The sequence below is a fragment of the Palaemon carinicauda genome, chromosome 41, assembly GCF_036898095.1.
Source record: "Palaemon carinicauda isolate YSFRI2023 chromosome 41, ASM3689809v2, whole genome shotgun sequence".
NCBI lineage: Eukaryota > Metazoa > Arthropoda > Malacostraca > Decapoda > Palaemonidae > Palaemon > Palaemon carinicauda.
In genome coordinates, this window is record NC_090765.1 from 12,957,000 (window position 1) to 12,984,700 (window position 27,701).

Sequence of the window (27,701 nt, forward strand, 5' to 3'; positions counted from 1 at the left end):
TAAGTATTATTAATAGAATATGGCATGATCATAGCTACCCAAGTGTTTGGGAACTAGCCATTATTTTAGCCTTTTTAAAACCCGGTAAAGACAAGTTTTTAGCAGCAAACTATCGTCCTATTGCATTGACATCTTCTTTATGTAAAATCATGGAGAAGATGGTCAATGCAAGGCTGATATGGTACCTTGAAAAGAAAGGTATTTTATCACCGATTCAATGTGGATTCCGAAAAATGCACTCAACGACTGATGTGTTGATACGACTTGAGTCATCTATTTGTGAAGCCTTTGCTTCCAAACAGCACCATGTTACAGTATTTTTTGACCTTGAAAAGGCATATGATACCACATGGAGATATGGTATTCTTAAAACCATTCATGAATTGGGATTGAGAGGAGAGCTGCCACTATTTATTCAAGCATTTCTTTCACATAGAGTTTTTCAAGTGAGAGTGGGGGAAACTCTATCAGAGAGTAAGTGCCAGGAAGAAGGAGTTCCTCAGGGTAGTGTGCTGAGTGTAACCCTTTTTGCACTAGCAATTAATGGGATATCCTCAGCCATTCCCCAGGATGTTCTCTCAACACTATTTGTGGATGATCTCTCAATATCATTTGCTGGCACTAGAATGGCAATGGTTGAGAGAAAAATCCAACTCTCTATTGATAAAATTATCCAGTGGGCTGACATGAATGGATTTAAGTTCTCGACAAGTAAAACTACCATTGTCCATTTTTGTCGTATCCGGGGAGTACATCCAGACCCGGATATATACATTAAAGGTGAACGGATACCATGTGTATCGGAAACCAAATTTTTAGGTTTGATATTTGACTGTAGACTTACATGGGTTTCTCACCTAAAAGCGCTAAAAGCTAAATGTGTTGAAGCTCTGAATATCTTAAAAGTATTGTCCCATACATCATGGGGGGCAGACCGCAATACTATTTTAAAATTATACAAGGCCTTGATTTTTTCCAAAATTAGTTATGGTTGTGAGGTATATTCTTCAGCCACCCCAAGCCGGTTAAAAATATTAGACTCTATACATCATGCAGGTATTAGATTATCTACTGGAGCTTTTAAAACCTCGCCTATCCCAAGTCTCCTTGTTGATGCTGAAGAGTTACCTCTAGACCTTTACCGAATGTCTTCCATTCTTCGGTATTGGTTTAGAATGCAAAGACTCCCTAGCTCTCTAGCCTTTCAGACTGCAAGCCTTGTAAGACACGCATCATACTTTGAGTTGCACCCAAAATTTCCTCAACCTTATGGCTTTCGGGTGAAACGATTTTTAAATAGTCTGGATATAATTAGAAATAAGGTACTTCCATTCAAGTTATCATCAACGCCTCCATGGAAATTACCTGACATATCTTTTTGTAAATACTTTATTGGAGTTAAGAAGAATATGACTGACTTAGAATCCAGGTCTCTTTTTATGGAACATGTCGAAGAACATAGGGGATCGACTTTTATATATACTGATGGCTCCAAATCTGATGCTGGCGTTGGATTTGGAGTACATAGTAATGATTTTAATTGTAGAGGTGCACTTCCTCTAACAGCTTCCATATTTACTGCTGAACTGTATGGCATATTAACCGCTATTGAGAAAATAGCTTTGGAAAAGGAGGGTAATTTTACAATTTTTAGTGATGCAAGGAGTGTTCTTCAAGCTTTAGAAGTTTTTAATTCTAGTAACCCTCTAGTTTTAAAGATTTTAGAATGGCTTTTTATTATTGGACGGAAAGGTATAACTGTTCGATTTTGTTGGGTTCCAGCACATGTAGGTGTGTCTGGGAATGAGAAGGCAGATTTACTGGCGAAGAATGCGGCATCCGAGTTGCTACCAAGGAGGTATCCCATTCCATGTAACGATCTCCTACCTTACATCAAGAAATTGGTTTGTGATAAATGGCAACAGCACTGGGACAGTCAAGACGGCAATAAAATGAGGGAAGTAACAAATATCATATCACCTTGGAGGTATAACATGATTCCCCGAAAATGGGAGACGACTCTTTGTCGTCTCCGTATTGGTCACACACGGTTGACACACGAGTTTCTGCTGAAGGGCCAACACCAACCGTACTGCGAGGACTGCTTAGTACCTTTAACAGTGAGGCATTTGTTGACCGAATGCCCTAATTTTACTAACTTAAGAAATAGATATCTGTTTGAGGCTCGAGGTGAGGATGGCAGGTTTATCCTTGCCAAGATTCTTGGACATGATGTGTCTTACTATGCGAGCGGAATTTTTAGATTTATTTCAGAAGCAGGTCTTCTGAAAACTCTATAACTATTTTGATGACTTCTTAATTTTTATGGTTTTAATCGAATTCTCTGTTAATTTTCATATACAGTAAATGGTATCGGCGTCAATGACCTTAGATGTCAGGATGCCAGAAAACTTTCAATCAATCAATAAAACTATCTAGGCAGTCAAGGCAGTCTCGACTTGACGTCGAGCGTCCTCCCGCACCTGTTGTTGTTGCTGGTCAGTCCTTTAAGCAGTTACATGACGTAGCGTCCTTGACTGCTACTGATGCTCCTTTGCGTGTGGACTCTGCTTGTCAAGCATTGCCACCACGGCAGGTCTCTCCCTTGCTTGAGACTCGGCAATTGTCGGACGAGGTTCCTTCAGATGAGGAAGTTGCTGATCCCCCTCCTACTGATATTCCCTTGGGGACTTTGTCAGACGGAGAGGAGCCTAAAGCTGCTCAGCCCTCTATGGACTTTAAATAAATCATGCTGATTTTTAAGGATCTTTGTCCGGACTATTTTGTAACTGCTGCTCCTCGTTCGCCTAAACGTCAGAGTTACACTAGGCCTAGCTACTTCGAAGCCGTTGTTTTCTAAGCTAGTGCTCTCTCGCTCTTCTAAGAGAGCTTTACGTTTGCTAGGCGACTGGTTGATCACCTGGAGGAGTTTGGGGGAGACAGCCTTTGCTTTCCCTCCTTTTAAACTGGCTTATAGAGCGAGCGTCTGGTATGACACGGGAGAAGTTCTCGGCTTGGGAGTTCCTGCCTCTGCCCAGAGAGACTTCTCAAGCCTCATAGACTCTCCCCGGCGCCTGGCCATGAGACGCTCCAAGATTTTATGGTCGGCTTCAGAGCTAGACCATCTCCTGTTAGGAGTTTTTTGAGCGTTTGAAGTTCTGCTGTACAATTATGTCATGCATGAACAAGGCTATCAGGGATGGCTCCAATGATCTGACAGCCACGTTCTCTGCAGGAACAAGACTATCAGGGATGGCTCCAATGATCTGGCAGCCACGTTCACTGCAGGAGTACTTAAGATGTAAGTGCGCGCAATGTGTTCATTGTCAAGACAAACTTCACGGTGAAGACTACCAAGCTGTCTTGACAGCATTAAGGGAAGGCGACTGGATGGTCTCTCTCGACCTTCAGGATGCATACTTCCACATCCCGATTCATCCAAACTTTCAACTACATCTGAGGTTTGTGGACGGGAAAGTAATGTACCACTGTCGAGCACTGTACTCCGACCTCATTCCTGCTCCTCTTGTTTTTACAAGGCCCTTGCAAAATGTAGCAAGCTTTCTACATTTTTTGAGGATTCAGAGCCTCCTTTTATTTTGACGACTGGCTAATCAGGGCGTCGTCATTATATCGCTGTCTGGAGAGCCTCTAATGGACATTAGACCTAACCAAGGAGCTAGGTCTCATAGTGAACGTAGAAAAGTCGTAGCTTACAGTATCCCATCCCAGACTATTCTTTTTTTGGGAATGGAGATACAGTGTCTGATTTTTCGGCCCTTTTCGTCTCCCGCAAGAATGGAACAAGCTCTGTTAAAAGTCCTTCACTTGCAAGAGAAAAACAGTTGCTCTGTAAGAGTTTGAACTAGCCTCGTGGGAACTCTTTCATCGCTGGAGTAGTTTATCTCTCTGGGGAGACTCAACCTATGCCCTTTCCTATTTCACCTAAAACATTGGAACAAGGAGAAGGGCTTAGTGAGTATCTCTTTCCCAATCTCCAACTCAGTCTAGACATGTCTGACTTGGTGGGACAGCAACATCAGACTTCGAGAAGGTCTTTCTCTTGCGATCAAGAACCCAAACCATGTGTTGTTTTCAGATGCAGCGGATTTGGGTTAGGGAGCTCCACTGGACAGTCTGGAAGGCTCGGGTCTTTGATCCACGGATCAGAAGGAACTCCATTTAAGGCAGTAACATCTCTCCTTTGGCGAGATTTGTGCAGAAATGAATGTCTTGGCGGACGGCCTCAGCAGAAGAGGACAAGTCATCTCCATGGAGTGGACGTTGCATAAGACTGTGTGCGAGAAGCTATGGATGACATGGGGTCAACTCACCATAGATCTTTTTGCTACTCTCTCTGACAAAGAGGCTCTCGACTTACTGCTTTCCAGTTCCAGATCCAGAGGCAGCTCACATAGACGCTTTCCTGCTGGACTGGTCTCACCTGGACGTTTATGCCGTTCCACCTTTCAAGATCCTAGACAAGGTGCTGCAGAAGTTCACCTCTCACGAAGGGACCAGGTTGACATTGGTTGCTCCACTCTGGCCCGCGAGAGAGTGGGTCACAGAGGTACTTCAATGGCTGGTAGACGTTCCAAGGAGTCTACCTTTAAGGATGGATCTCTTACGGCAGCCCCACGTAAGGAGTCTTCATCAAAGCCTCCCCGCGCTTCGTCTGACTGCCTTCAGACTATCGAAAGACTCTCAAGAGCTCGAGGATTTTCGAAGGAGGCAGCCAGAGCGATTGCGAGAGCTAGGAGAGCATCTACCATCAAGGTCTATCAGTCGAAGTGGGAAGTCTTTAGAGACTGGTGCAAGTCATCATCCATTTCCTCTTCCAGTACCTCTGTAGCCCAAATTGCGGACTTACTCCTACATCTGAGAAATGTTCGCTCCCTCTCAGCGCCCACTATTAAGGGCTACAGGAGCATGTTGGCGTCTGTGTTCAGACATAGAGGCTTAGATCTGTCCAATAATAAAGATCTACAAGATCTCCTTAAGTCCTTCGAGACCTCTAAGGAGCGTCGTATGGCAACTCCTGGATGGAACTTAGACGTGGTCCTAAGGTTCCTAATGTCCGACAGGTTTGAGCCATTACATTCAGCCTCCCTGAAGGATCTCACCCTCAAGATGCTTTTCTTAGTGTGCTTGGCTTTGGCTAAAAGGGTCAGTGAGATCCATGCCTTCAGTAGGAACATCGGCTTTTCTACAGATAAAGCCACATGTTCACTTCAGCTTGGTTTTCTTGGCCAAAAATGAGCTGCCTTCTCGTCCTTGGCCTAAGTCATTTGATATACCTTGCCTGTCAGAGATCGTAGGCAACGAGCTTGAAAGAGTGCTGTGTCCAGTTAGAGCTCTGAAGTTTTATTTAGCTCGGACTAAATCCTTACGAGGTGGATCTGAGGCCTTGTGGTGCTCAGTTAAGAAGCCTTCATTGCCTATGTCAAAGAATGCTTTGTCATATTTTATTAGATTTTTAATCAGAGAGGCTCATTCTCACTTGAGTGAAAAAGATCGTTGCTTGCTTAAGGTTAAGACGCACGAAGTAAGAGCTATAACAACTTCCGTGGCCTTTAAGCAAAACAGATCTCTGCGAAGTATTATGGACGCGACCGTTTGGAGAAGCAAGTCGGTATTCGCGTCATTTTACTTAAAAGATGTCCAGGCTCTTTATGAGGACTGCTACACACTGGGTCCATTCGTTGCAGCGAGTGCAGTAGTGGGTAAGGGTTCTACCACTACATTTCCCTTAATTCCAATATCCTTTTAATCTTCTCTTGAAATGTTTTTAATTGGGTTGTACGGAAGGCTAAGAAGCCTTTCGCATCCTTTTTGATTTGGCGGGTGGTCAAATGTCATTTCTTGAGAGCGCCCAGGTTAAGGGTTTTGATGAGGTCCTGTTTTATGGGTTGTCGCCCTGGATACTTCAGCTCCTGGGAGTCTTTCAGCATCCTAAGAGGATGGCTGGGCTTCGTGAGGAAAGCGGACTAACAAGGCAGAGTAATCGTTAGAGTTAGCTTCCTTACCAGGTACCTATATTTATTTGGGTTTTGTTATGATATAACTGTCAAAAACTCTAAGCATATACGCCGTAAACTGTATTAATACTGGTCTCTACCCACCACCATGGGTGTGAATCAGCTATTATATATTCACCGGCTAAGTTTAATATTTAAAAATGATATTTTGATTATAAAATAAATTTTTGAATATACTTACCCGGTGAATATATAAATTAAAGGCCCCCCCTTCCTCCCCGATAGAGACCCAGCGGGATGAGAAGAACTGGAGCTGTTTACATGTATATGCGGTATCTGGCCGATAGTCGGCGCTGGTGGGCACACCCGCTACCTTCATGGCGATCGCTCGCGAGTTTTTGAATTCTGTCGAGCCGTCGGAGACGTCAGCTATTATATATTCACCGGGTAAGTATATTAAAAAATTTATTTTATAATCAAAATATAATTTTTGCGCAAATCTCGCGAAATCAGCGATTTCCGCAAGAAATTTATGAGCAGATGTTTTGGAACTGCAAGCAAGTGCGGTACCAACACCTCCGGCTCCTACCACCTCCAGCGGCAGGCCTATACCCTTTCCAGAGGGTTTTAAGGAGCCTCCTAATAGGTTTGCTAATGTCCCTGTTAGCCTGGATTGTCCTTCTCGTCCGTTGAAGGAACATATTCTGCTTCTGCAAAGACTCTCCCCTACGTCCATGCAGGCTCCCTCTAGAGCTCCCCCTTAGGGGATGTTCTCTTTCTGGAACTTCAAGGAAAGCCCATGACTTGCCTAAAGGTTTTAAGCTTCCTGCATGGGTAAGCACCTTCCTCTCTACCCTGCAGAAGGCTCTAGGTGTGGCTCCTTCACTGCCATAACCTTGGACTGCTCCAGTCAGAGCTAATTCAAGAATTCCCTTGGAGTCCTCTTAGAGTTCGTTTCTTGGGAGTCTGGACCTTAGAAGGAGACCAATGTCGGACAAGGCACAGAGATCACCATCTCGATCTCTTGCTGAGAGTCCTCCATCTTCTGACTGTTACATGGCCAATCTGCCTATTAATTTTAAGGCAAGGGAAACCATAACTAAGAGGCAGAAGAAAAGTATGAGAGGTGGTCACCTTAAGCTGACATCATCCACCCTAGGATGAGTAGGGACTTTGGCTCACCCAGGGAGATAGCTGTCCATCCCTTTAACCCTCAAGAAATTGAGATAGTGCCTTCTGACCAGCGTCCGATTTCTTTATCTCCTGAGCAGGAGCCTTTTCACTGTCAAAGCTTCGACTGCCGGTGTCTCGAAGCCCGTGCAAATTCCCCCTCTTAACACCATGAAGGAATGTCCTGTGCAAAGGGAGTCTAATGACATTAAGACTAAACCAAAGAACCCTGTGGCAAGGGAAGCTCATTTGGCTGAGGCACAGAGAAGGTCCCCTGTGGCGGGTCCCTCAATTGATACTGTTGAAGATCCTGACCTACTTCAAGCTCTGGACATGTGCTTGGAGGTTGAAGATCCCTTGGATACGGATGATGAAAATCTGCCAAAGCCAGTCGGTCCAAACTTTCATTCTGAGCAAGAGAGACGTGAGTCGGAACATACTTTTTGTCAAATCCTCTCATGCATGACGGCCATCAAAAGGCTGTCAACTCCTGTTACCACCACCCAGGAGGTTAAATATATGGTTCTCGATGAGATCTTTGAGACCCACAAGCTTCTTAGAATTAGTGCAGTTTTGCCCTGGTCTTAAGGCTTGATGGCCGCCAAAAGGAAGGCTATTGCACAGATAGCCGGAACTTCTAGTTCTTTGAGGGCACCCTCTTAATGAGAGAATGCCTTGATGAAGTCACTGAGCTTCAGCACGGCATTTTATTCCCGTGCTGAAACTTCGTGACGGGCAAGAGGGCTCTCGAACTTGGGGAAATTGCTCCCCCAGTTCGAATCTAAATTTCTCTCTTTCTTATCTTTTTCTTCCTCTTTATATTGCTTCAACCTTCTCCTAATATTATAAACTTTCTTTCATGATGCTGTCCCAACCCTATGAGTAAAATTTTCCATATGTATATGTGTATATTTTTACATATATATGTATGTTTATTATTTTTTTTTTTTTTCCCTCTTTATGGCATGGATGTTTCTACATCTGTTATTGCCACTTGGGCGGATGTTTCTGCATCCGGTATTGCTGCCTGCTTTGATGAATGTGAAAGGTGTCGCGGTTGGGAGGCCTTTGTGCTCAAAGCTATATGTGAGTGTATAGGATGATCTCAGCCATCCCGAAGATGGTTTGGACCTTTTTGGCGGAACTATTCCAAGTGTTGGGTCTTCGGAATCCAGGGGGATCCAATGCTTGGGGTAGGACTCTCGGCTTCTGGCCGGAAGCCCGTCATTACAGATATGGGGAGGATGATTCCATAGTTTCTTGGTCTCAGTCCTAACAGGCGGGTTCAGCTTACACCTGTGCCTCTATATCTGTTTTGATGCTATCTTTCGGGTAGGGTATGGAGTGGACCATCTGGGAAGTATACTCTCACTGTGCCGGTAGTGGAGAGTGGAAATTTCCTTCCCAACATGTGATGCCTTAATGTTCTCAAGCAGGTAAATCAAACTATTCAAAAAATCACTCTTCTCTTTTCTTTATTCCGATGGATTCTTGTGAGAATGACCCCACCTCCCCTGGATATGCTGACTCGCCCCCGGCACTGTTGACGACCTCTGGCAATTCATTTAAAGAAAACTCCGTTGACGACGTAGGAACTAAAAAGGACTGTTCTTTAAACATTCCGAAAAAGGGTAATTTGGGCAACACAGGAAAACTGAAAGTCCTGCACGTTACCCAAATCCCTTTAGAAGCTAATTATGATGTACTACATAAAATATTTGAGTGTTACGGATCAATAAAAGAAATTAGAATGAAACTTCAAGATGATAATTGGGAATCTTGGTTATCATTTAATTGTCACGAGGAAGCATTTAATGCAAGCTGTAACATTGTTGATATTAAAGTTGGTAATATGAGTGTTAAGGGTGCTCTGTGTGATGGGGCACCTAAAGATCTGGATGTCTACAGACCAGCAGACTGGGCTGATAAAGATATAGAGGCAGATATACCATCCCAAAGAAAGCCAAAACCACCAATGTGGCTTCTTGCTCAATCTGTAGGAGGTACGGAAAATTATTTCAAGATATGCAAATTTCTTCAGAGGAAGGTAGGTACGATCGCACCCGGAGATATATCTCGATTCGGGAAGAAAAGTTTCTTGATAAAGGCCAAGTCATACACACAGTCTGTTATACTGTCTAATTTGAAGACAGTAAATGATGATATAAAATTGGACATCAAACCCCATCTAAACTTTAGCTATGGAAGGGGAGTGGTTTTTAATAGGGATCTGTATGAATTTACTGAAGAGGAGATATTGGCCATGTGTCCCCTATCAGTGTGGAAAGTACATAAAGTACCTGGAACATCAATGATTGTTCTTACCTTCCAGGATGCTGATGTACCTTTCCACATAGACATAGAAAACGAAAGGATCAGAGTTCAACCTTTTAAGCAGAAGCCACTGCAATGTTATAATTGCTTTAAATTTGGACATCCTTCCAAAGTTTGCAATAATGAAAAAATTTGTAATACTTGCTCCAAAATTTACCATGGGGATTGTACACTTGAGGCAAGGTGCTTAAACTGCAACTCTAATCATAAATCTAATGATAGGAGCTGCCAGTTTTATAAGTTAGAAGAGGCTGCCCTCAATAAATCAATTATTGAACATGTAAGCGTGGGGCATGCCAAGAGATTATTAAATAAATCTAATACTTATGCAAAAACATTAAAAACAGGAGAAAAAGTTCCTCGGGAATCATCTCACCCACCTACTACTGTAGGTAGTTCTCGAAAAAGGAATTCACAATCTATTGATAAAGTGCTGCATAAGACAAGAACATCTCCTCCTAAAGATTTATCATTGAGTATCAACAAAAAGACATTGCCCACCACTATCAAACCTTTGTCCCCCATTACAAAGGATAGTACTAACCTCTCCCAGGCCATATCCTTGCCTGATTTAATGGAGATTCCACCTGACACCAAGTTATCAGGTGTACCTGTAGTGGGGAAGGTACAAAAACCTGGTAACTTGCAACCTATTAATCGTAAAAGAGAGAGACCTCCATCTCTCTCACCCCCTTCCATAAGAAATACTAGAATTATGACATCAAATAAATATGATGTTTTGTCTGTTGATGTTGGCGATCAACCAGAAGACAATTTAAATAAATCAGAAATTCAAGTTGAGGTCCACCATCCCTCTCAACAAATATATAAAAAAGATACAAAGAAAAACTCCAACGTAAAACCCAACATAACAAGACCATCTCTGAAGAAACCTACAAGTAACAATGTTAGATTAAAAACTGCTAATGGGAAGACCTCACCCAAGACGTCTTCCAGAAATAATCCATAGTTTTCTCCTCCATTTTGCAATGGAACTGTCAGGGTTTGAGGGCGAAATATGAAGAACTTAAGCTCCTAATTCATGAGCATTCCCCCATAATAGTATGTCTACAGGAAAGTATGCTTGATTCTAACACTCCTAGTCCTCGAGAGTATGTTAGCTATAGAACACCATATAATCAACAAGCAGGGAGCCATGGCGGAAGTCTCATGTACATTCGTCGAGATGTTCCCCAAATACCCATGTCTATACGTACAACCCTGCAGGCAGTTGTTGTACAAATAGATATAGGGAGAAAATATACAATATGCTCTCTGTACTTACCTCCAAATGATGATATTTTATATGATGATTTAGCAGAAGTTATTCAACAACTCCCTCAACCTTTTCTCTTACTGGGAGATATGAATGGTAGACATCCTTTATGGGGTGATGTTTTGGCCAACACAAGGGGCAATATTATCTCATCAATTGTGGAGAATGAGGATGTTGGGCTCCTTAATACAGGAGAGCCCACGCACTTCCATGTTCAGACAGGTACTTTGTCATGCATTGACCTTTCAATTGCAAGCTCTAACTGCCTTCTTGATTTTGATTGGAGGACATTAGATGATTGGCATACTAGTGATCATGCACCAATCATTATAAACACCAACAAGGGTCCACCTTTGCAAAGATCGCCACGTTGGAATCTAGACAAGGCAGACTGGGTTAAATTTTCTGAGCTAAGTGAAATCGAAGGGAGAGCAGAACAGTTTGAAAGTATTGATGATGCTATAGACCTGCTGAATGGAACTCTTCATACAGCAGGAGTCAATTCAATTCCCAAAACAACAGGGTTATTCAAACGACGACCAGTCCCGTGGTGGTCTTCAGAACTAACTGCACTCCACAGAGCCACAAGAAGATCTCTAACACGATTGCGTAGACTCCGAACTGATGAGAATTTAATTATGTACAAGAAATGTAGAGCACAGTTCCGTCGTGCCATGAAAGAAGCAAGGCGCCAGTCATGGATGTCTTTTGTTTCCTCCATTAACAGTAGAACACCACCATCTTCTGTGTGGAGGAAAGTAAAAAAGATAGCTGGCAAATTCACCCCCAACCCACCACCAGTGTTGAAGGTGAATGGCCAGTATGTAACTGAAGCAAATGAAGTTAGCAATGCCTTGGCTAATCATTTTTCAAATGTATCCAGCAAGTGTGAAGGAGCCCCTGGTCACCAGTATAGGAGCACTGAAGAAAAGAAAATTTTAAATTTTGCAACAAGAAGGGAAGAGTCGTATAATTCTCCTTTCACTGAAAGAGAATTTGATTCCGCACTTGCTCATTGCAACGATACAGCCCCTGGACCCGATGGAATTCCATATGCAATGATTAAACATGTACATTTTAATACAAAGCTATTTATTTTAAGCATTATTAATAGAATATGGCATGATCATAGTTACCCAAGTGTTTGGGAACTAGCCATTATTTTAGCCTTTTTAAAACCCGGTAAAGACAAGTTTTTAGCAGCAAACTATCGTCCTATTGCATTGACATCTTGTTTATGTAAAATCATGGAGAAGATGGTCAATGCAAGGCTGATATGGTACCTTGAAAAGAAAGGTATTTTATCACCGATTCAATGTGGATTCCGAAAAATGCACTCAACGACTGATGTGTTGATACGACTTGAGTCTTCTATTTGTGAAGCCTTTGCTTCCAAACAGCACCATGTTACAGTATTTTTTGACCTTGAAAAGGCATATGATACCACATGGAGATATGGTATTCTTAAAACCATTCATGAATTGGGATTGAGAGGAGAGCTGCCACTATTTATTCAGGCATTTCTTTCACGTAGAGTTTTTCAAGTGAGAGTGGGGGAAGCTCTATCAGAGAGTAAGTGCCAGGAAGAAGGAGTTCCTCAGGGTAGTGTGCTGAGTGTAACCCTTTTTGCACTAGCAATTAATGGGATATCCTCAGCCATTCCCCAGGATGTTCTCTCAACATTATTTGTGGATGATCTCTCAATATCATTTGCTGGCACTAGAATGGCAATGGTTGAGAGAAAAATCCAACTCTCTATTGATAAAATTATCCAGTGGGCTGACATGAATGGATTCAAGTTCTCGACAAGTAAAACTACCATTGTCCATTTTTGTCGTATCCGGGGAGTACATCCAGACCCGGATATATACATTAAAGGTCAACGGATACCCTGTGTATCAGAAACCAAATTTTTAGGTTTGATATTTGACTGTAGACTTACCTGGGTTTCTCACCTAAAAGCACTAAAAGCTAAATGTGTTGAAGCTCTGAATATCTTAAAAGTATTGTCCCATACATCATGGGGGGCAGACCGCAATACTATTTTAAAATTATACAAGGCCTTGATTTTTTCCAAAATTAGTTATGGTTGTGAGGTATATTCTTCAGCCACCCCAAGCCGGTTAAAAATATTAGACTCGATACATCATGCAGGTATTAGATTATCTACTGGAGCTTTTAAAACCTCGCCTATCCCAAGTCTCCTTGTTGATGCTGGAGAGTTACCTCTAGACCTTTACCGAATGTCTTCCATTCTTCGGTATTGGTTTAGATTGCAAAGACTCCCTAGCTCTCTAGCCTTTCAGACTGCAAGCCTTGTAAGACACGCATCATACTTTGAGTTGCACCCAAAATCTCCTCAACCTTATGGCTTTCGGGTGAAACGATTTTTAAATAGTCTGGATATAATTAGAAATAAGGTACTTCCATTCAAGGTATCATCAACGCCTCCATGGAAATTACCTGACATATCTTTTTGTAAATACTTTATTGGAGTTAAGAAGAATATGACTGACTTAGAATCCAGGTCTCTTTTTATGGAACATGTCGAAGAACATAGAGGATCGACTTTTATATATACTGATGGCTCCAAATCTGATGCTGGCGTTGGATTTGGAGTACATAGTAATGATTTTAATTGTAGAGGTGCACTTCCTCTAACAGCTTCCATATTTACTGCCGAACTGTATGGCATATTAACCGCTATTGAGAAAATAGCTTTGGAAAAGGAGGGTAATTTTACAATTTTTAGTGATGCAAGGAGTGTTCTTCAAGCTTTAGAAGTTTTTAATTCTAGTAACCCTCTAGTTTTAAAGATTTTAGAATGGCTTTTTATTATTGGACGGAAAGGTATAACTGTTCGATTTTGTTGGGTTCCAGCACATGTAGGTGTGTCTGGGAATGAGAAGGCAGATTTACTGGCGAAGAATGCGGCATCCGAGTTGCTACCAAGGAGGTATCCCATTCCATGTAACGATCTCCTACCTTACATCAAGAAATTGGTTTGTGATAAATGGCAACAGCACTGGGACAGTCAAGATGGTAATAAAATGAGGGAAGTAACAAATATCATATCACCTTGGAGGTATAACATGATTCCCCGAAAATGGGAGACGACTCTTTGTCGTCTCCGTATTGGTCACACACGGTTGACACACGAGTTTCTGCTGAAGGGCCAACACCAACCGTATTGCGAGGACTGCTTAGTACCTTTAACAGTGAGGCATTTGTTGACCGAATGCCCTAATTTTACTAACTTAAGAAATAGATATCTGTTTGAGGCTCGAGGTGAGGATGGCAGGTTTATCCTTGCCAAGATTCTTGGACATGATGTGTCTTACTATGCGAGCGGAATTTTTAGATTTATTTCAGAAGCAGGTCTTCTGAAAACTATTTAACTATTTTAATGACTTCTTAATTTTTATGGTTTTAATCGAATTCTCTATTAATTTTCATATACAGTAAATGGTATCGGCGTCAATGACCTTAGATGTCAGGATGCCAGAAAACTTTCAATCAATCAATCAATCTTTGAGGGAAGGTTCGCCCTCTCAGTCTCTACCACTTCCTTTTGTTCTTGAAAGAAAGTACTATGAGATCAAAGAGGAACCCCATTTAACCATGTCCCTCGATCCTTCAGTGGAATCTCTAACGAAGGATCTTCCGACTAGAACCCTCTCCTCTCTAAGGGCCTCGCTCTCAGCAGTTGTACTCCTTGATATGGAGAGAGGCGCAAAGTATGCCATGCAGGTGTCTTTGTGGCTTGACCTATGGTTAGGATCCTTGGGCTTCATGGTACGCTCCCAAGACCTTTCTAAGGAGTCAGCAAGGAATACTGTGGAGTCTTCCCTTTTGTTGGGTACTTGAACTCTTGTTCTTATCGCACCATGTCGTCAACTTGTGGGCGAACGCTATACTCAAGAGAAGGGATACTGTCATATGGAAATTCCATAAGCAGCTGCCGAAGGTGGAAGTCTCTCGGTTCAAGAATTCCACTCTTGAGGGTTCTTCTCTTTTCGTTCCGGAGGAGATCGAGAGGGCTGCTGAATGATTGAGGAAATCTTCAAATGATTCTCTCCTCAGATGTCTTTTCAGTTTCACAAAGGCACAACAGTCTGGGAGGCAGACTCCTAGACCCAACCATCCCTCTGGCCATTGAGGACGTAGCGGCAGAAGCTGAAGTTTTCACTAGATTGAGGTTGTCCCCCAGTTTACCACCAGTTGTAGGGGGTTAATGCTTACAGAGCACTTGGTATAAGGTGGCAAGACTTAAGGGCCAACTCTTGGACGGTAGAAGTCCTCTGTTCAGGGTATTGGATCCACCTCCTCTGACCAGGAATTAGATCCAACCATACTATATGAAAGGATCGTCAAAGACCTACTCCTTGCAGAGAATGTCTCCAAGTTGCTAACCAAAAAAGCAGTAGTGGAAGTTTTCGACAAATCTCCAGGCTTCCTCAGCAATTTATTGTGGGTAGAGAAGCTGATGGGAGGTTGATGACCTGCCGTAGACCTCTCCCTTTTGAACCTCTCTTTGTGCAGACAAGGTTCAAGATGGAAACTCCATCCTCTGTTCTCCGGACTATACTACCTTCGGACTATAGACCCTCTTAATGAGAGAATGCCTTGATGAAGTCATTGAGCTTCAGCACGGCATTTCATTCCCGTGCTGAATCTTGGTGACGGGCAAGAGGGCTCTCGAACTTGGGGAAATTGCTCCCCCAGTTCGAATCTAAATTTCTCTCTTTCATCTTTTTCTTCCTCTTTATATGGCTTCAACCTTCTCCTAATATTATAAACTTTCCTTCATGTTGCTGTCCCAACCCTATGAGTAAAATTTCCCATATGTATGTGTATATATTTACATATATATGTGTTTGTTATTTTTTTTTCTCTTTTTTATGGCATGGATGTTTCTACATCTGTTATTGCCACTTGGGCGGATGTTTATACATCCGGTATTGCTGCCTGCTTTGATGAATGGGAAAGGTGTCACGGTTGGGAGGTGTTTGTGCTCAAAGCTATATATGAGAGTATTGGATGATCTCAGCCATCCCGAAGATGGTTTGGACCTTTTTGGCGGAACTATTCTCAAGTGTTGGGTCTTCGGAATCCAGGGGGATCCAACGCTTGGGGTAGGACTCTTGGCTTTTGGCCGGAAGCCCGTCATTACAGATATGGGGAGGATGATTCCATAATTTCTTGGTCTCAGTCCTAACAGGCGGGTTCAGCTTACACCTGTGCCTCTATATCTGTTTTGATGCTATCCTTCGGGTAGGGTATGGAGTGGACCATCTGGGAAGTATACTCTCATTGTGCCGATAGTAGAGAGTGCAAATTTCCTTTCCGACGCGTGATGGCCTAACATTTTCGAGCAGGTACATCAAACTAACTCTTTTCCCTCTCTTTACTATTATGGATTCTTTAAGGAACGAACCCCCATCCCCTGGATACGCTGACTCTCCCCCGGCACTGTTGACGACCTCTGCTAATGTGATAAGGGATAGCTCTGTTGATGACCTCGGAACGGGAAAGGACCATTCTACTGATATTTCTAAATCGAGTAATTTGTGTAACACGAGGAAACTTCGAATCCTCCATGTTACACAAATTTCAATAGAAACAAATTATGATGATCTATGTAAAGCATTTGAATGCTATGGATGCATAAAAGAAATAAGGATGAAACTTGAAGCTGAAACTTGGGATTCATGGATATCTTATAGTAGTTATGACGAAGCATTTAGTGCAATAAGTAATTTGAATAATATTAAAATTAATAACTTGAATGTCGCGGCTGCTCTCTGCGATAAGGTACCAAAAGATTTAGATGTGTACAGGCCTGCCGATTGGTTGGAAAAAGGCACAGATTTAGTCATGCCCTCCCAGAGAAATCCAAAACCACCGATGTGGCTTATAGCTGAATCAAAGGGGGTTACAGGGAATTATTTTAAAATATGCAAATTGATTCAGAAAAAAGTAGGAACTATTGCACCAGGCGATATATCTCGTTTCGGAAAAAATAGTTTCCTTATCCATGCCAAATCCAGTACACAGTCGGTAATATTGTCCAATATGAAAATAAATAATGATGACATTAAGTTAGATGTCAAACCCCACCTAAATTTTAGCTACGGAAGGGGCGTAGTTTTTAACAGAGACCTATATGATTTTACAGAGGAGGAGATACTGGCCATGTGTCCATTAAATGTTTGGAAAGTTCATAAAGTCCCAGGTACATCAATGATAATCCTTACGTTCCAGGATGCTGATGTACCTTTTCATATTATTATCGAGAACGAAAGGATTAAAGTAAGACCCTTCAAGCAGAAGCCATTGCAATGCTTTAATTGTTTTAAATTTGGGCACCCGTCCAAAGTTTGCAAAAATGAGAAGATGTGTGGTATTTTCTCCAAATCTTACCATGGAGAGTGTGCACTTGGAGCCAGGTGTTTAAATTGCAGCTCGAATCACAAATCCACAGACAAGATTTGCGAGCTATATAAGTTGGAGGAAGCTGCCCTCAACAAATCAAACTTAGAACACATAAGTGTGACCCATGCCAAAAGACTATTAAATAAATCAAATACATATGCTAAGGCATTAAAATCAAACCAACCTAGCACTGCCAATAGCTCCAAAAAAAGTATACTATCTGACAAAATGTCAAATAACGAGGCAACCTTATCACCTCCTGAGGCTTTACCACGGTGTATTAACACTAGGTCATTGCCCATTGCTGTACAGCCTTCAGCCGCCATTACAAAAAGTAATACAAACCTCTCTCAGGCCATGTCCTTGCCTGATCTGATGGAGGTTCCACTTAAGACTAACTTACCTGATGCACCTGTTGTGGGAAAGGTGCAAAAACCTCGAATCCCACCATCTATTAATCGCAAAAGAGAGAGACCTCCATCTCTCTCTCCACCCTCCATTAGAAACGTTAAGGTTATGACATCAAATAAATTTGATGTTTTGTCTGTTGATGTTTCTGATGAACCAGAAGATGGACTGAATAAATCAGAAATTCAAGTTGAGGTTCACCATCCACCTCAACAAATAGATAAAAAGAATACAAAGAAAAACACCAACGTTAAACCCAACATAACAAGACCACCTCTGAAGAAACATACTGGTAATAATGTTACATTAAAAACTGCTAATGGGAAGACCTCATCCAAGATGTCTTCCAGAAATAATCCATAGTTTTCTCCTCCATTTTGCAATGGAACTGTCAGGGTTTGAGGGCGAAATATGAAGAACTTAAGCTCCTAATTCATGAGCATTCCCCCATAATTGTATGTCTACAGGAAAGTATGCTTGATTCTAACACTCCTAGTCCTCGAGAGTATGTTAGCTATAGAACACCATATAATCAACAAGCAGGGAGCCATGGCGGAAGTCTCATGTACATTCGTCGAGATGTTCCCCAAATACCCATGTCTATACGTACAACCCTGCAGGCAGTTGTTGTACAAATTGATATAGGGAGAAAATATACAATATGCTCTCTGTACTTACCTCCAAATGATAATATTTTATATGATGATTTAGCAGAGGTCATTCAACAACTCCCTCAACCTTTTCTCTTACTGGGAGATATGAATGGTAGACATCCTTTATGGGGTGATGTTTTGGCCAACACAAGGGGCAATATTATCTCATCAATTGTGGAGAATGAGGATGTGGGACTCCTTAATACCGGAGAGCCCACACACTTCCATGTTCAGACAGGTACTTTGTCATGCATTGACCTTTCAATTGCAAGCTCTAACTGCCTTCTTGATTTTGATTGGAGGACATTAGATGATTGGCATACTAGTGATCATGCACCAATCATTATAAACACCAACAAGGGTCCGCCTTTGCAAAGATCGCCACGTTGGAATCTAGACAAGGCAGACTGGGTTAAATTTTGTGAGCTAAGTGAAATCGAAGGGAGAGCAGAACAGTTTGAAAGTGTTGATGATGCCATAGACCTACTGAATGGAACTCTTCATACAGCAGGAGTCAATTCAATTCCCAAAACAACAGGGTTATTCAAACGACGACCAGTCCCGTGGTGGTCTTCAGAACTAACTGCACTCCACAGAGCCACAAGAAGATCTCTAACACGATTGCGTAGACGCAGAACTGATGAGAATTTAATAATGTACAAGAAATGTAGAGCACAGTTCCGTCGTGCCATGAAAGAAGCAAGGCGCCAGTCATGGATGTCTTTTGTTTCCTCTATTAACAGTAGAACACCACCATCTTCTGTGTGGAGGAAAGTAAAAAAGATAGCTGGCAAATTCACCCCCAACCCACCACCAGTGTTGAAGGTGAATGGCCAGTATGTAACTGAAGCAAATGAAGTTAGCAATGCCCTGGCTAATCATTTTTCAAATGTATCCAGCAAGTGTGAAGGAGCCCCTGGTCACCAGTATAGGAGCACTGAAGAAAAGAAAATTTTAAATTTTGCAACAAGAAGGGAAGAGTCGTATAATTCTCCTTTCACTGAAAGAGAATTTGATTCCGCACTTGCTCATTGCAACGATACAGCCCCTGGACCCGATGGAATTCCATATGCAATGATTAAACATGTACATTTTAATACAAAGCTATTTATTTTAAGCATTATTAATAGAATATGGCATGATCATAGCTACCCAAGTGTTTGGGAACTAGCCATTATTTTAGCCTTTTTAAAACCCGGTAAAGACAAGTTTTTAGCAGCAAACTATCGTCCTATTGCATTGACATCTTGTTTATGTAAAATCATGGAGAAGATGGTCAATGCAAGGCTGATATGGTACCTTGAAAAGAAAGGCATTTTATCACCGATTCAATGTGGATTCCGAAAAATGCACTCAACGACTGATGTGTTGATACGACTTGAGTCATCTATTTGTGAAGCCTTTGCTTCCAAACAGCACCATGTTACAGTATTTTTTGATCTTGAAAAGGCATATGATACCACATGGAGATATGGTATTCTTAAAACCATTCATGAATTGGGATTGAGAGGAGAGCTACCACTATTTATTCAGGCATTTCTTTCACGTAGAGTTTTTCAAGTGAGAGTGGGGGAAACTCTATCAGAGAGTAAGTGCCAGGAAGAAGGAGTTCCTCAGGGTAGTGTGCTGAGTGTAACCCTTTTTGCACTAGCAATTAATGGGATATCCTCAGCCATTCCCCAGGATGTTCTCTCAACACTATTTGTGGATGATCTCTCAATATCATTTGCTGGCACTAGAATGGCAATGGTTGAGAGAAAAATCCAACTCTCTATTGATAAAATTATCCAGTGGGCTGACATGAATGGATTTAAGTTCTCGACAAGTAAAACTACCATTGTCCATTTTTGTCGTATCCGGGGAGTACATCCAGACCCGGATATATACATTAAAGATCAACGGATACCATGTGTATCGGAAACCAAATTTTTAGGTTTGATATTTGACTGTAGACTTACATGGGTTTCTCACCTAAAAGCGCTAAAAGCTAAATGTGTTGAAGCTCTGAATATCTTAAAAGTATTGTCCCATACATCATGGGGGGCAGACCGCAATACTATTTTAAAATTATACAAGGCCTTGATTTTTTCCAAAATTAGTTATGGTTGTGAGGTATATTCTTCAGCCACCCCAAGCCGGTTAAAAATATTAGACTCGATACATCATGCAGGTATTAGATTATCTACTGGAGCTTTTAAAACCTCGCCTATCCCAAGTCTCCTTGTTGATGCTGGAGAGTTACCTCTAGACCTTTACCGAATGTCTTCCATTCTTCGGTATTGGTTTAGATTGCAAAGACTCCCTAGCTCTCTAGCCTTTCAGACTGCAAGCCTTGTAAGACACGCATCATACTTTGAGTTGCACCCAAAATCTCCTCAACCTTATGGCTTTCGGGTGAAACGATTTTTAAATAGTCTGGATATAATTAGAAATAAGGTACTTCCATTCAAGGTATCATCAACGCCTCCATGGAAATTACCTGACATATCTTTTTGTAAATACTTTATTGGAGTTAAGAAGAATATGACTGACTTAGAATCCAGGTCTCTTTTTATGGAACATGTCGAAGAACATAGGGGATCAACTTTTATATATACTGATGGCTCCAAATCTGATGCTGGCGTTGGATTTGGAGTACATAGTAATGATTTTAATTGTAGAGGTGCAATTCCTCTAACAGCTTCCATATTTACTGCCGAACTGTATGGCATATTAACCGCTATTGAGAAAATAGCTTTGGAAAAGGAGGGTAATTTTACAATTTTTAGTGATGCAAGGAGTGTTCTTCAAGCTTTAGAAGTTTTTAATTCTAGTAACCCTCTAGTTTTAAAGATTTTAGAATGGCTTTTTATTATTGGACGGAAAGGTATAACTGTTCGATTTTGTTGGGTTCCAGCACATGTAGGTGTGTCTGGGAATGAGAAGGCAGATTTACTGGCGAAGAATGCGGCATCCGAGTTGCTACCAAGGAGGTATCCCATTCCATGTAACGATCTCCTACCTTACATCAAGAAATTGGTTTGTGATAAATGGCAACAGCACTGGGACAGTCAAGACGGCAATAAAATGAGGGAAGTAACAAATATCATATCACCTTGGAGGTATAACATGATTCCCCGAAAATGGGAGACGACTCTTTGTCGTCTCCGTATTGGTCACACACGGTTGACACACGAGTTTCTGCTGAAGGGCCAACACCAACCGTATTGCGAGGACTGCTTAGTACCTTTAACAGTGAGGCATTTGTTGACCGAATGCCCTAATTTTACTAACTTAAGAAATAGATATCTGTTTGAAGCTCGAGGTGAGGATGGCAGGTTTATCCTTGCCAAGATTCTTGGACATGATGTGTCTTACTATGCGAGCGGAATTTTTAGATTTATTTCAGAAGCAGGTCTTCTGAAAACTATTTAACTATTTTAATGACTTCTTAATTTTTATGGTTTTAATCGAATTCTCTTTTAATTTTCATATACAGTAAATGGTATCGGCGTCAATGACCTTAGATGTCAGGATGCCAGAAAACTTTCAATCAATCAATCAATCGGACTATAGACCTGATAGATGCTTACTTTCAGGTCCCTATCTATCCTGCCTCGAGAAAGTACCTTAGGTTCTCCTTTCTAGACAATCTGTTCAAGTTCAGGGTGCTGTGCTTGGGCCTACAACCCCTCAGGTCTTCACTAAAATCTTTGTCCTTGTCTAAGCCTGGGCTCATGCCATGGGTATCAGGCTCACGAGATTCTTTGATGACTGACAGACTGATTGGCTTCTCGTGGTGGAATCCCGAGCTCTCCTGTTGAAGCACAGAGATCTATTACTGAATCAGTATAAGGAACCTTTAAAAATCCAGCTTTGTTCCCAACCAATTTATCAGGTATCTCGGCATGGACATAGGCTTGGTGCAAACCAAGGCATTTCCTGCTGCTAACAGAGTGTTAAGGTTCAGGACTTTGGCAGCAACTGTCCTAAAAGGAGACCTCCTGCCTGCTCAGATGAGGCAGTAATATTTAGGTCACCTCTCTTCATTAGAGAAACTTGTCCCCCTGAGGTGAGTGCATCTGCGCTTCGTGCATTGGATTCTGAAGACCCAGTGGTTACAAGCCTCGGACCCTCTTGCAACCCTGCTACGAGTACCTAAAGAGTTGTTATCACATCTCCAGTGGTGGCTGAAGGAGGAGAACCTGTTACGGTAACACCCCTCCAGGATCCTCCCCCACTTTTCATGCTGTTTACAGATGCGTCTCTCCAGGAATGGTGCGCTCACATGGGAAAGGAACAGATCTTGGGCCTATGGTCAGAGGAAAACTAGAGCTTCCACATAAACTTCCTTGAAATGAAAGAGGTACAACTAGCGTTACTCCACTTCGCAAAGGCTCGGAGAGGTCACTACATGGTTTTGATGAGCAACAACTCCATGGTAGTGACCTATATCTCCAAACAAGGAGGTGTTGCCTCTCTTCAGCCATGCAACCTAGCAGTAGAGATTCCTAAATTGACACAGTCCCAGGCAATCTCTATCGGGTAGGTTTATCCCTGGGAAGAGAAACTTTGCAGACCAACTGAGACCAACTGAGCCGTCAAGAGACAATTAGTTCAAAATGGTCTTTGCTTACTCTAATGGGTGAAGGCTTCTGACTGCAGGGTTCCCCATTTCTGGACATGTTTGCCACCCACCTGAATCACAAACTCCCAGTGTATTACTCTTTAGTCCTAGACCAAGCTGCAGTGATGGCAGAAGCATTTAAACACCCGTGGGATGGTCTAGAATTCTATGCCTTCCCACCATTCTGTCCGATTTGGAACATCCAAGGTAGTCGGAATAATGCTAGTGGCCCTAAGGTGACCAGCAGCAAAGTGGTATTCACACCTGGTGGAACTTCTCACGGAAAGACCAAGAGAACTTCCAGAATACCTGAGCCTGCTACATCAACTTCATATAAGAAAATTCCACAACGCAGTACATGCCTGTCCTTTCATGGTTATGAGACTATCTAGCGTCTCCTCCAAAAGAAAAGCTTTTCAAGACCAACTGTGGAGCAGCTTTTCGGATGCTCCCGAAAGTCTCCCGCAGGAGTTTACCAGGAAAAGTGAAGAATCTTCTGTGATAGGTGTTTTAAGGGAAATATTATTCTACTCAAGGCCACTATTCCTCTGATTTCTGACTAGTGTTCCTAAAAAACAAGAAGGTTCTTTCAGTCAATACAGTGAGAGGCTACTGCTTAACCTTGAGCCAAGTATTCAAACTGAAGTGACTGGACCTCTCAGATTCTTGGGAACTCATAGCATTTTTTTAAGAGTTACAAGCAGTCTTGACCTCCTCGAGAACTAAAACCTTCCTCCTGAGATATGACTAAGGTCCTACGGGCCTTGAAGAAAGCCCCCGCATGAACATATGCTTGAAGCCTTGGACAGAGACCTTTCCCTGAAAAGTCTTCCTCCTTGTCTTACCTTCAGCCAAGAGTTTGATTGAACTGCATGGTATATCTCACCTTGTCACATTGCAGAGGGTGGAGAGAACCATCTTTGTCTTTTTTATTTTTTTTTTTTAATTTGTGGCCAAAGCACAAAATCCCGTTTATAATGATGTCGGATTGGATTCTTTCACAATCTTGACCCAGGTGACATGTTACTATGTCCTGTGAGGGCAGTACACATGTATCTATAAAGGACGCAGTATCTCGGGCCGAGAATCTCCAATTTGTTTGAGCACTGGCTGTTCCAAAAATGTTTCCAGAAAGGACATCTCTTTTTGGTTGAGAGAAATCATCACCAGAGCCTGCGAGTCCTCGGGGGAAGAGTCGCAAAGGCACCCCCCTCGAACACATGATATAGGGGTCTTGCTGCAACTCCAGAATTCCCCAAAAACCACTTGGTAGCTCAAGTCCTAAAGGCAGGAGTCTGGAAGAGACAAACCACTTATACAAACCACTACCTTAAAGATTGTGAACACAGGTCCTTAGAGACTTTTTCTATAGAACCCATTCTTGTTGCACAACAATTAGTCTAATTTTATCTCTTATGGGACAAGTAACTGCTTCTCTCAGAGGCATCAGTCACTGCATCATAAGGGTATTTGAGTATAGTGTAAGGCGAATGGCGATTTTGATCGAACGTGAAGCCCTCGCTTATTCTCCCTAATGCAGGTAAGAATGCCAAGTGGTGTCGACTGATATAATAATGATATATTAATATTGCAAGTTGCTTAATGTTCATATCACTCCACCCTGGCAAAGCTCTTTGGAATAGAATAGGCCCTGCCTCGTATGAGCCGGCTGCAGTGTTCACAAATAATTCTTTGATCTCTTGCTACTACCATTGTAATTGTATCTTTGGGTAAAAGGCAGATTAGTCTACAGCCCTGAGACTTCCTCCCACCCAAGGAAAAGACTGCATTAAATGACTCCAAAGTTTTTGTGTGCGTCGGAATAAACTACAAATGTTATATAATTTGTATTTTTCCTAGCTATAAAAACCTGAGTCATTTACCAAAGGTCCCACCTCAGCCACCCTTCCAGTCTTTGACCAGAAGGGTTGTGACTAGACGCTTGAGACAAGCGCAGCCCGTCATACGCAGTAACTGCCCAGCAGCATAGCTTGACGTAATTTACCAATTTATTCTTTATTGTCTGGCCGTAGAAAACAAAACCCGAAGTAACCTCATTAAATAACTCTGGTTTGTATAGCTAGGAAAAATACAAATTAAAATAGAATTTGTAGTTTTTGATGCATTACATATAAATCTTTAGTAAGACAGTTTTGTAGGTGTATAAATTCTGTAGTGTACCTTGCAATTATTGTTTTTCAATAGATAAAAAGTATATTCTAATTGATAAAACATTACCTTGTCAGAAATTTTATATTGGCTATAGTGTATTTACCTGGTACAGTATTTAAAAAAAGATCCTATACATGTAATTTTTTAAAATTCAATTAATCCTTTCTCACCCAGGTTGATGGCCAGTTGCACAAACTTCCAAACAGTCTTAAAACAGCTTTGAAGAAGCTACCTCCTTTTTCTAAACCACTTGCAATAAGTGCCTTAAGTGATTTTAGGGCAAAGAAAGTTCACAATACAGATGAAAGTCTTTACAGCTTTGTAAACCGTCGTTTTGGTTCAGAAGTAGCAAAATATGCCATAGATCCTTTGGCAAGAGGAGTCTTTGCAGGAAATGCTCGTGAATTGAGTGTAAAATCCCTAGCTAAGAGGTTGCATGAAGTGGAACAGTCCCATGGCTCTGTGCTTTTAGGGATGTTCCGTGACAGGAAGAATTCTGAGAAAAGTGATCCTGAGTTATTAAAATCAGAATTAGTCCAGAAGGCCAGAAGTGAAAAGTGGGCTGTGTGGTCTTTAAAAGGAGGTTTAGAAACATTAGTAACAACTTTAGCGCAAAAAGTTGAAGATTCCGGTGTGGACATTCTGAGGAATACACCAGTGACTAATATATGGCAGTCAGGGCCAAAGTTGATCGTAGGAACTGACAAAAAACAAATTGAAGTGGATAGAGTTATTTCTTGTTTACCTTCCAACCACTTAAGTTCTGCACTTGAGCATACTCACAAAAATTTGTTCAAATTGTTAAAGTCTATACCTTATGCTACTGTTGGCGTTGTAACTTTAGAATATCCTGGACAACTCTTGAAAGAAGTGGCATTTGGTTACTTGGTTCCATCTTCAGAACCTTGTAAAGTTCTTGGAGTGATATTTGATACATGTACTTTTCCACAGGGCAACAGAACTATATTCACTGTGATGATGGGTGGATACTGGTTCAAAGAATTCTTTGGAGAAAATCCTTCTCAGGAAAGTCTATTGGATCTAGCCCAGTCTGAAGTTAGGAAGATGCTGAAAATAAATGAATTGCCTGTTAGGTTTTCTGTGAATATATTAAGAGATTGTATTCCTCAATATGTAGTTGGACATTCTGAGGCTGTATATAATGCAAGAAGACTAATCAAAGAGCAAAATATACCTTTAACTTTAGCAGGAAATTCTTACGATGGAGTTGGAGTAAATGATGCAATAATGAGTGCTAAAAGGGCTGTTCTATCCCAGTAAAGCCATTGGAAATTCCCTAGGTAAAGGGAAATTTTAATTTTACAGAACACTACTTGATGTTTCCCATAAAATTTCCTCCTTATTGTGTAGTTATTAGTTGGAAAGGGTAAATCTCTTCAGATTATTTTCTCTTAAAATGGTAGTATATTCTTGGTTTGTTTTGAAAGTTTTCCAGGTTTTTTGCACTAGGGATTTTTCATTCACTAAGTAAAGTACAGTAGTTTGTTTTCTGATGATATAACTAAGTAAATTAGTTCTGTTTTCTGATAATGTAACCAGTTTTCCATTTTAAGAGCAAATTGAATTTCAGGTAAGCCAATGGCAAGAGGCTGAAAACGTAAAAAAAATTTGTTTTATGCATATTCATCTTTTAAGTGAAGGGGAACTAAAATAACATAATAGAAGGAACTTTCATTTCACTCTTTCAAAGGTAAGGTAATAGTTTCCAAAGTGTATAATCTAGCATAATTCTATTAGTATTGAAAGGTAGTGCAATATAGAACATATACTGTACAGTATTGAACTTATTTTTGTACTTGAGTGAACTTCTGTGGTATTATGATTAAGTTGTATACTGTACATATTTGGAGTTTTAAGAATATTGTATATAGACACTTGAATTCTTAATGCTAGATGTTGATATAAATCTTGCTTACATTATAGAAGATTATACTTGAATGTAATATCCATTCCAAACCATACATAAATCGATCGATAGTTTACAATCTTTAACTTTTCTAAACCTTTGTAGGTTTTAATTAGATTGTGTAGCATTGTATTTTTTTTTTTTAAAGTAAAAAAAAATTGTTTAAATATCACAATACAGTAGGCCTTATAACACTTTGTGTAAAATGAGGGCACAAATGGAAACTTGTTCACTGCTAAATATTTATTTAAAATACAACACAAGAAAAAAATGGATTTTGATGAATGAAAAACCTAATTTTTTGGAGGTGATGTGTGATTTCCAAGGACTTTCTTGGGAAAGGCTAGAACTTGTAACCAATATAACATAAATACCAAAAAAAGTCTCTCCTGCTCTAGGGCCAGTGTATCAATATGCAAGGTACGGACTCGTGTGTATATGAGACACCCAGAAGTTCAGGGCAGAAAAATTAACAAACAATTCTTCCACTCCCCTGCATGAGGCTGAGGAGGTAAGAGGGTTCTGGAGATCACTTAGCACCTCCCCAAAATTAGGTTTTTCCTTCATCAAAACCCCCTTTTTTTTGGGGGGGGGGGGGGGTAGTTGGCCGCCTTTATTCATGGGGAACAGGTAACGGAGAGAGGTGCAAACATCAAGATTCTGTGAATGCTTGCTGCCCTAGGTTGGATTAACTCAACCTACCAACTCCCTGACCATTGCCTACCTGTGGTTGACTAACACA

At 41.3% G+C, this 27,701-nt stretch overlaps 1 protein-coding gene across 9 annotated transcripts in view; it reads left to right on the plus strand.

Annotated features, from left to right (window-relative positions):
- Ppox (protoporphyrinogen oxidase) overlaps positions 1–27,100 on the plus strand; it is a 948,609-nt gene extending 921,509 nt beyond the window's left edge. For 8 of the 9 annotated variants that reach the window (XM_068364075.1, XM_068364076.1, XM_068364071.1 and 5 more), the window contains one exon: positions 25,207–27,100. In XM_068364075.1, the coding sequence (XP_068220176.1) occupies positions 25,207–26,313 (1,107 nt within the window). In that variant the 3' untranslated portion in view covers positions 26,314–27,100. The remainder of the gene's footprint in view (positions 1–25,206) is intronic. The other variant, XM_068364072.1, reaches the window with a different exon arrangement.
- The last annotated feature ends 601 nt before the right edge of the window (positions 27,101–27,701 follow it).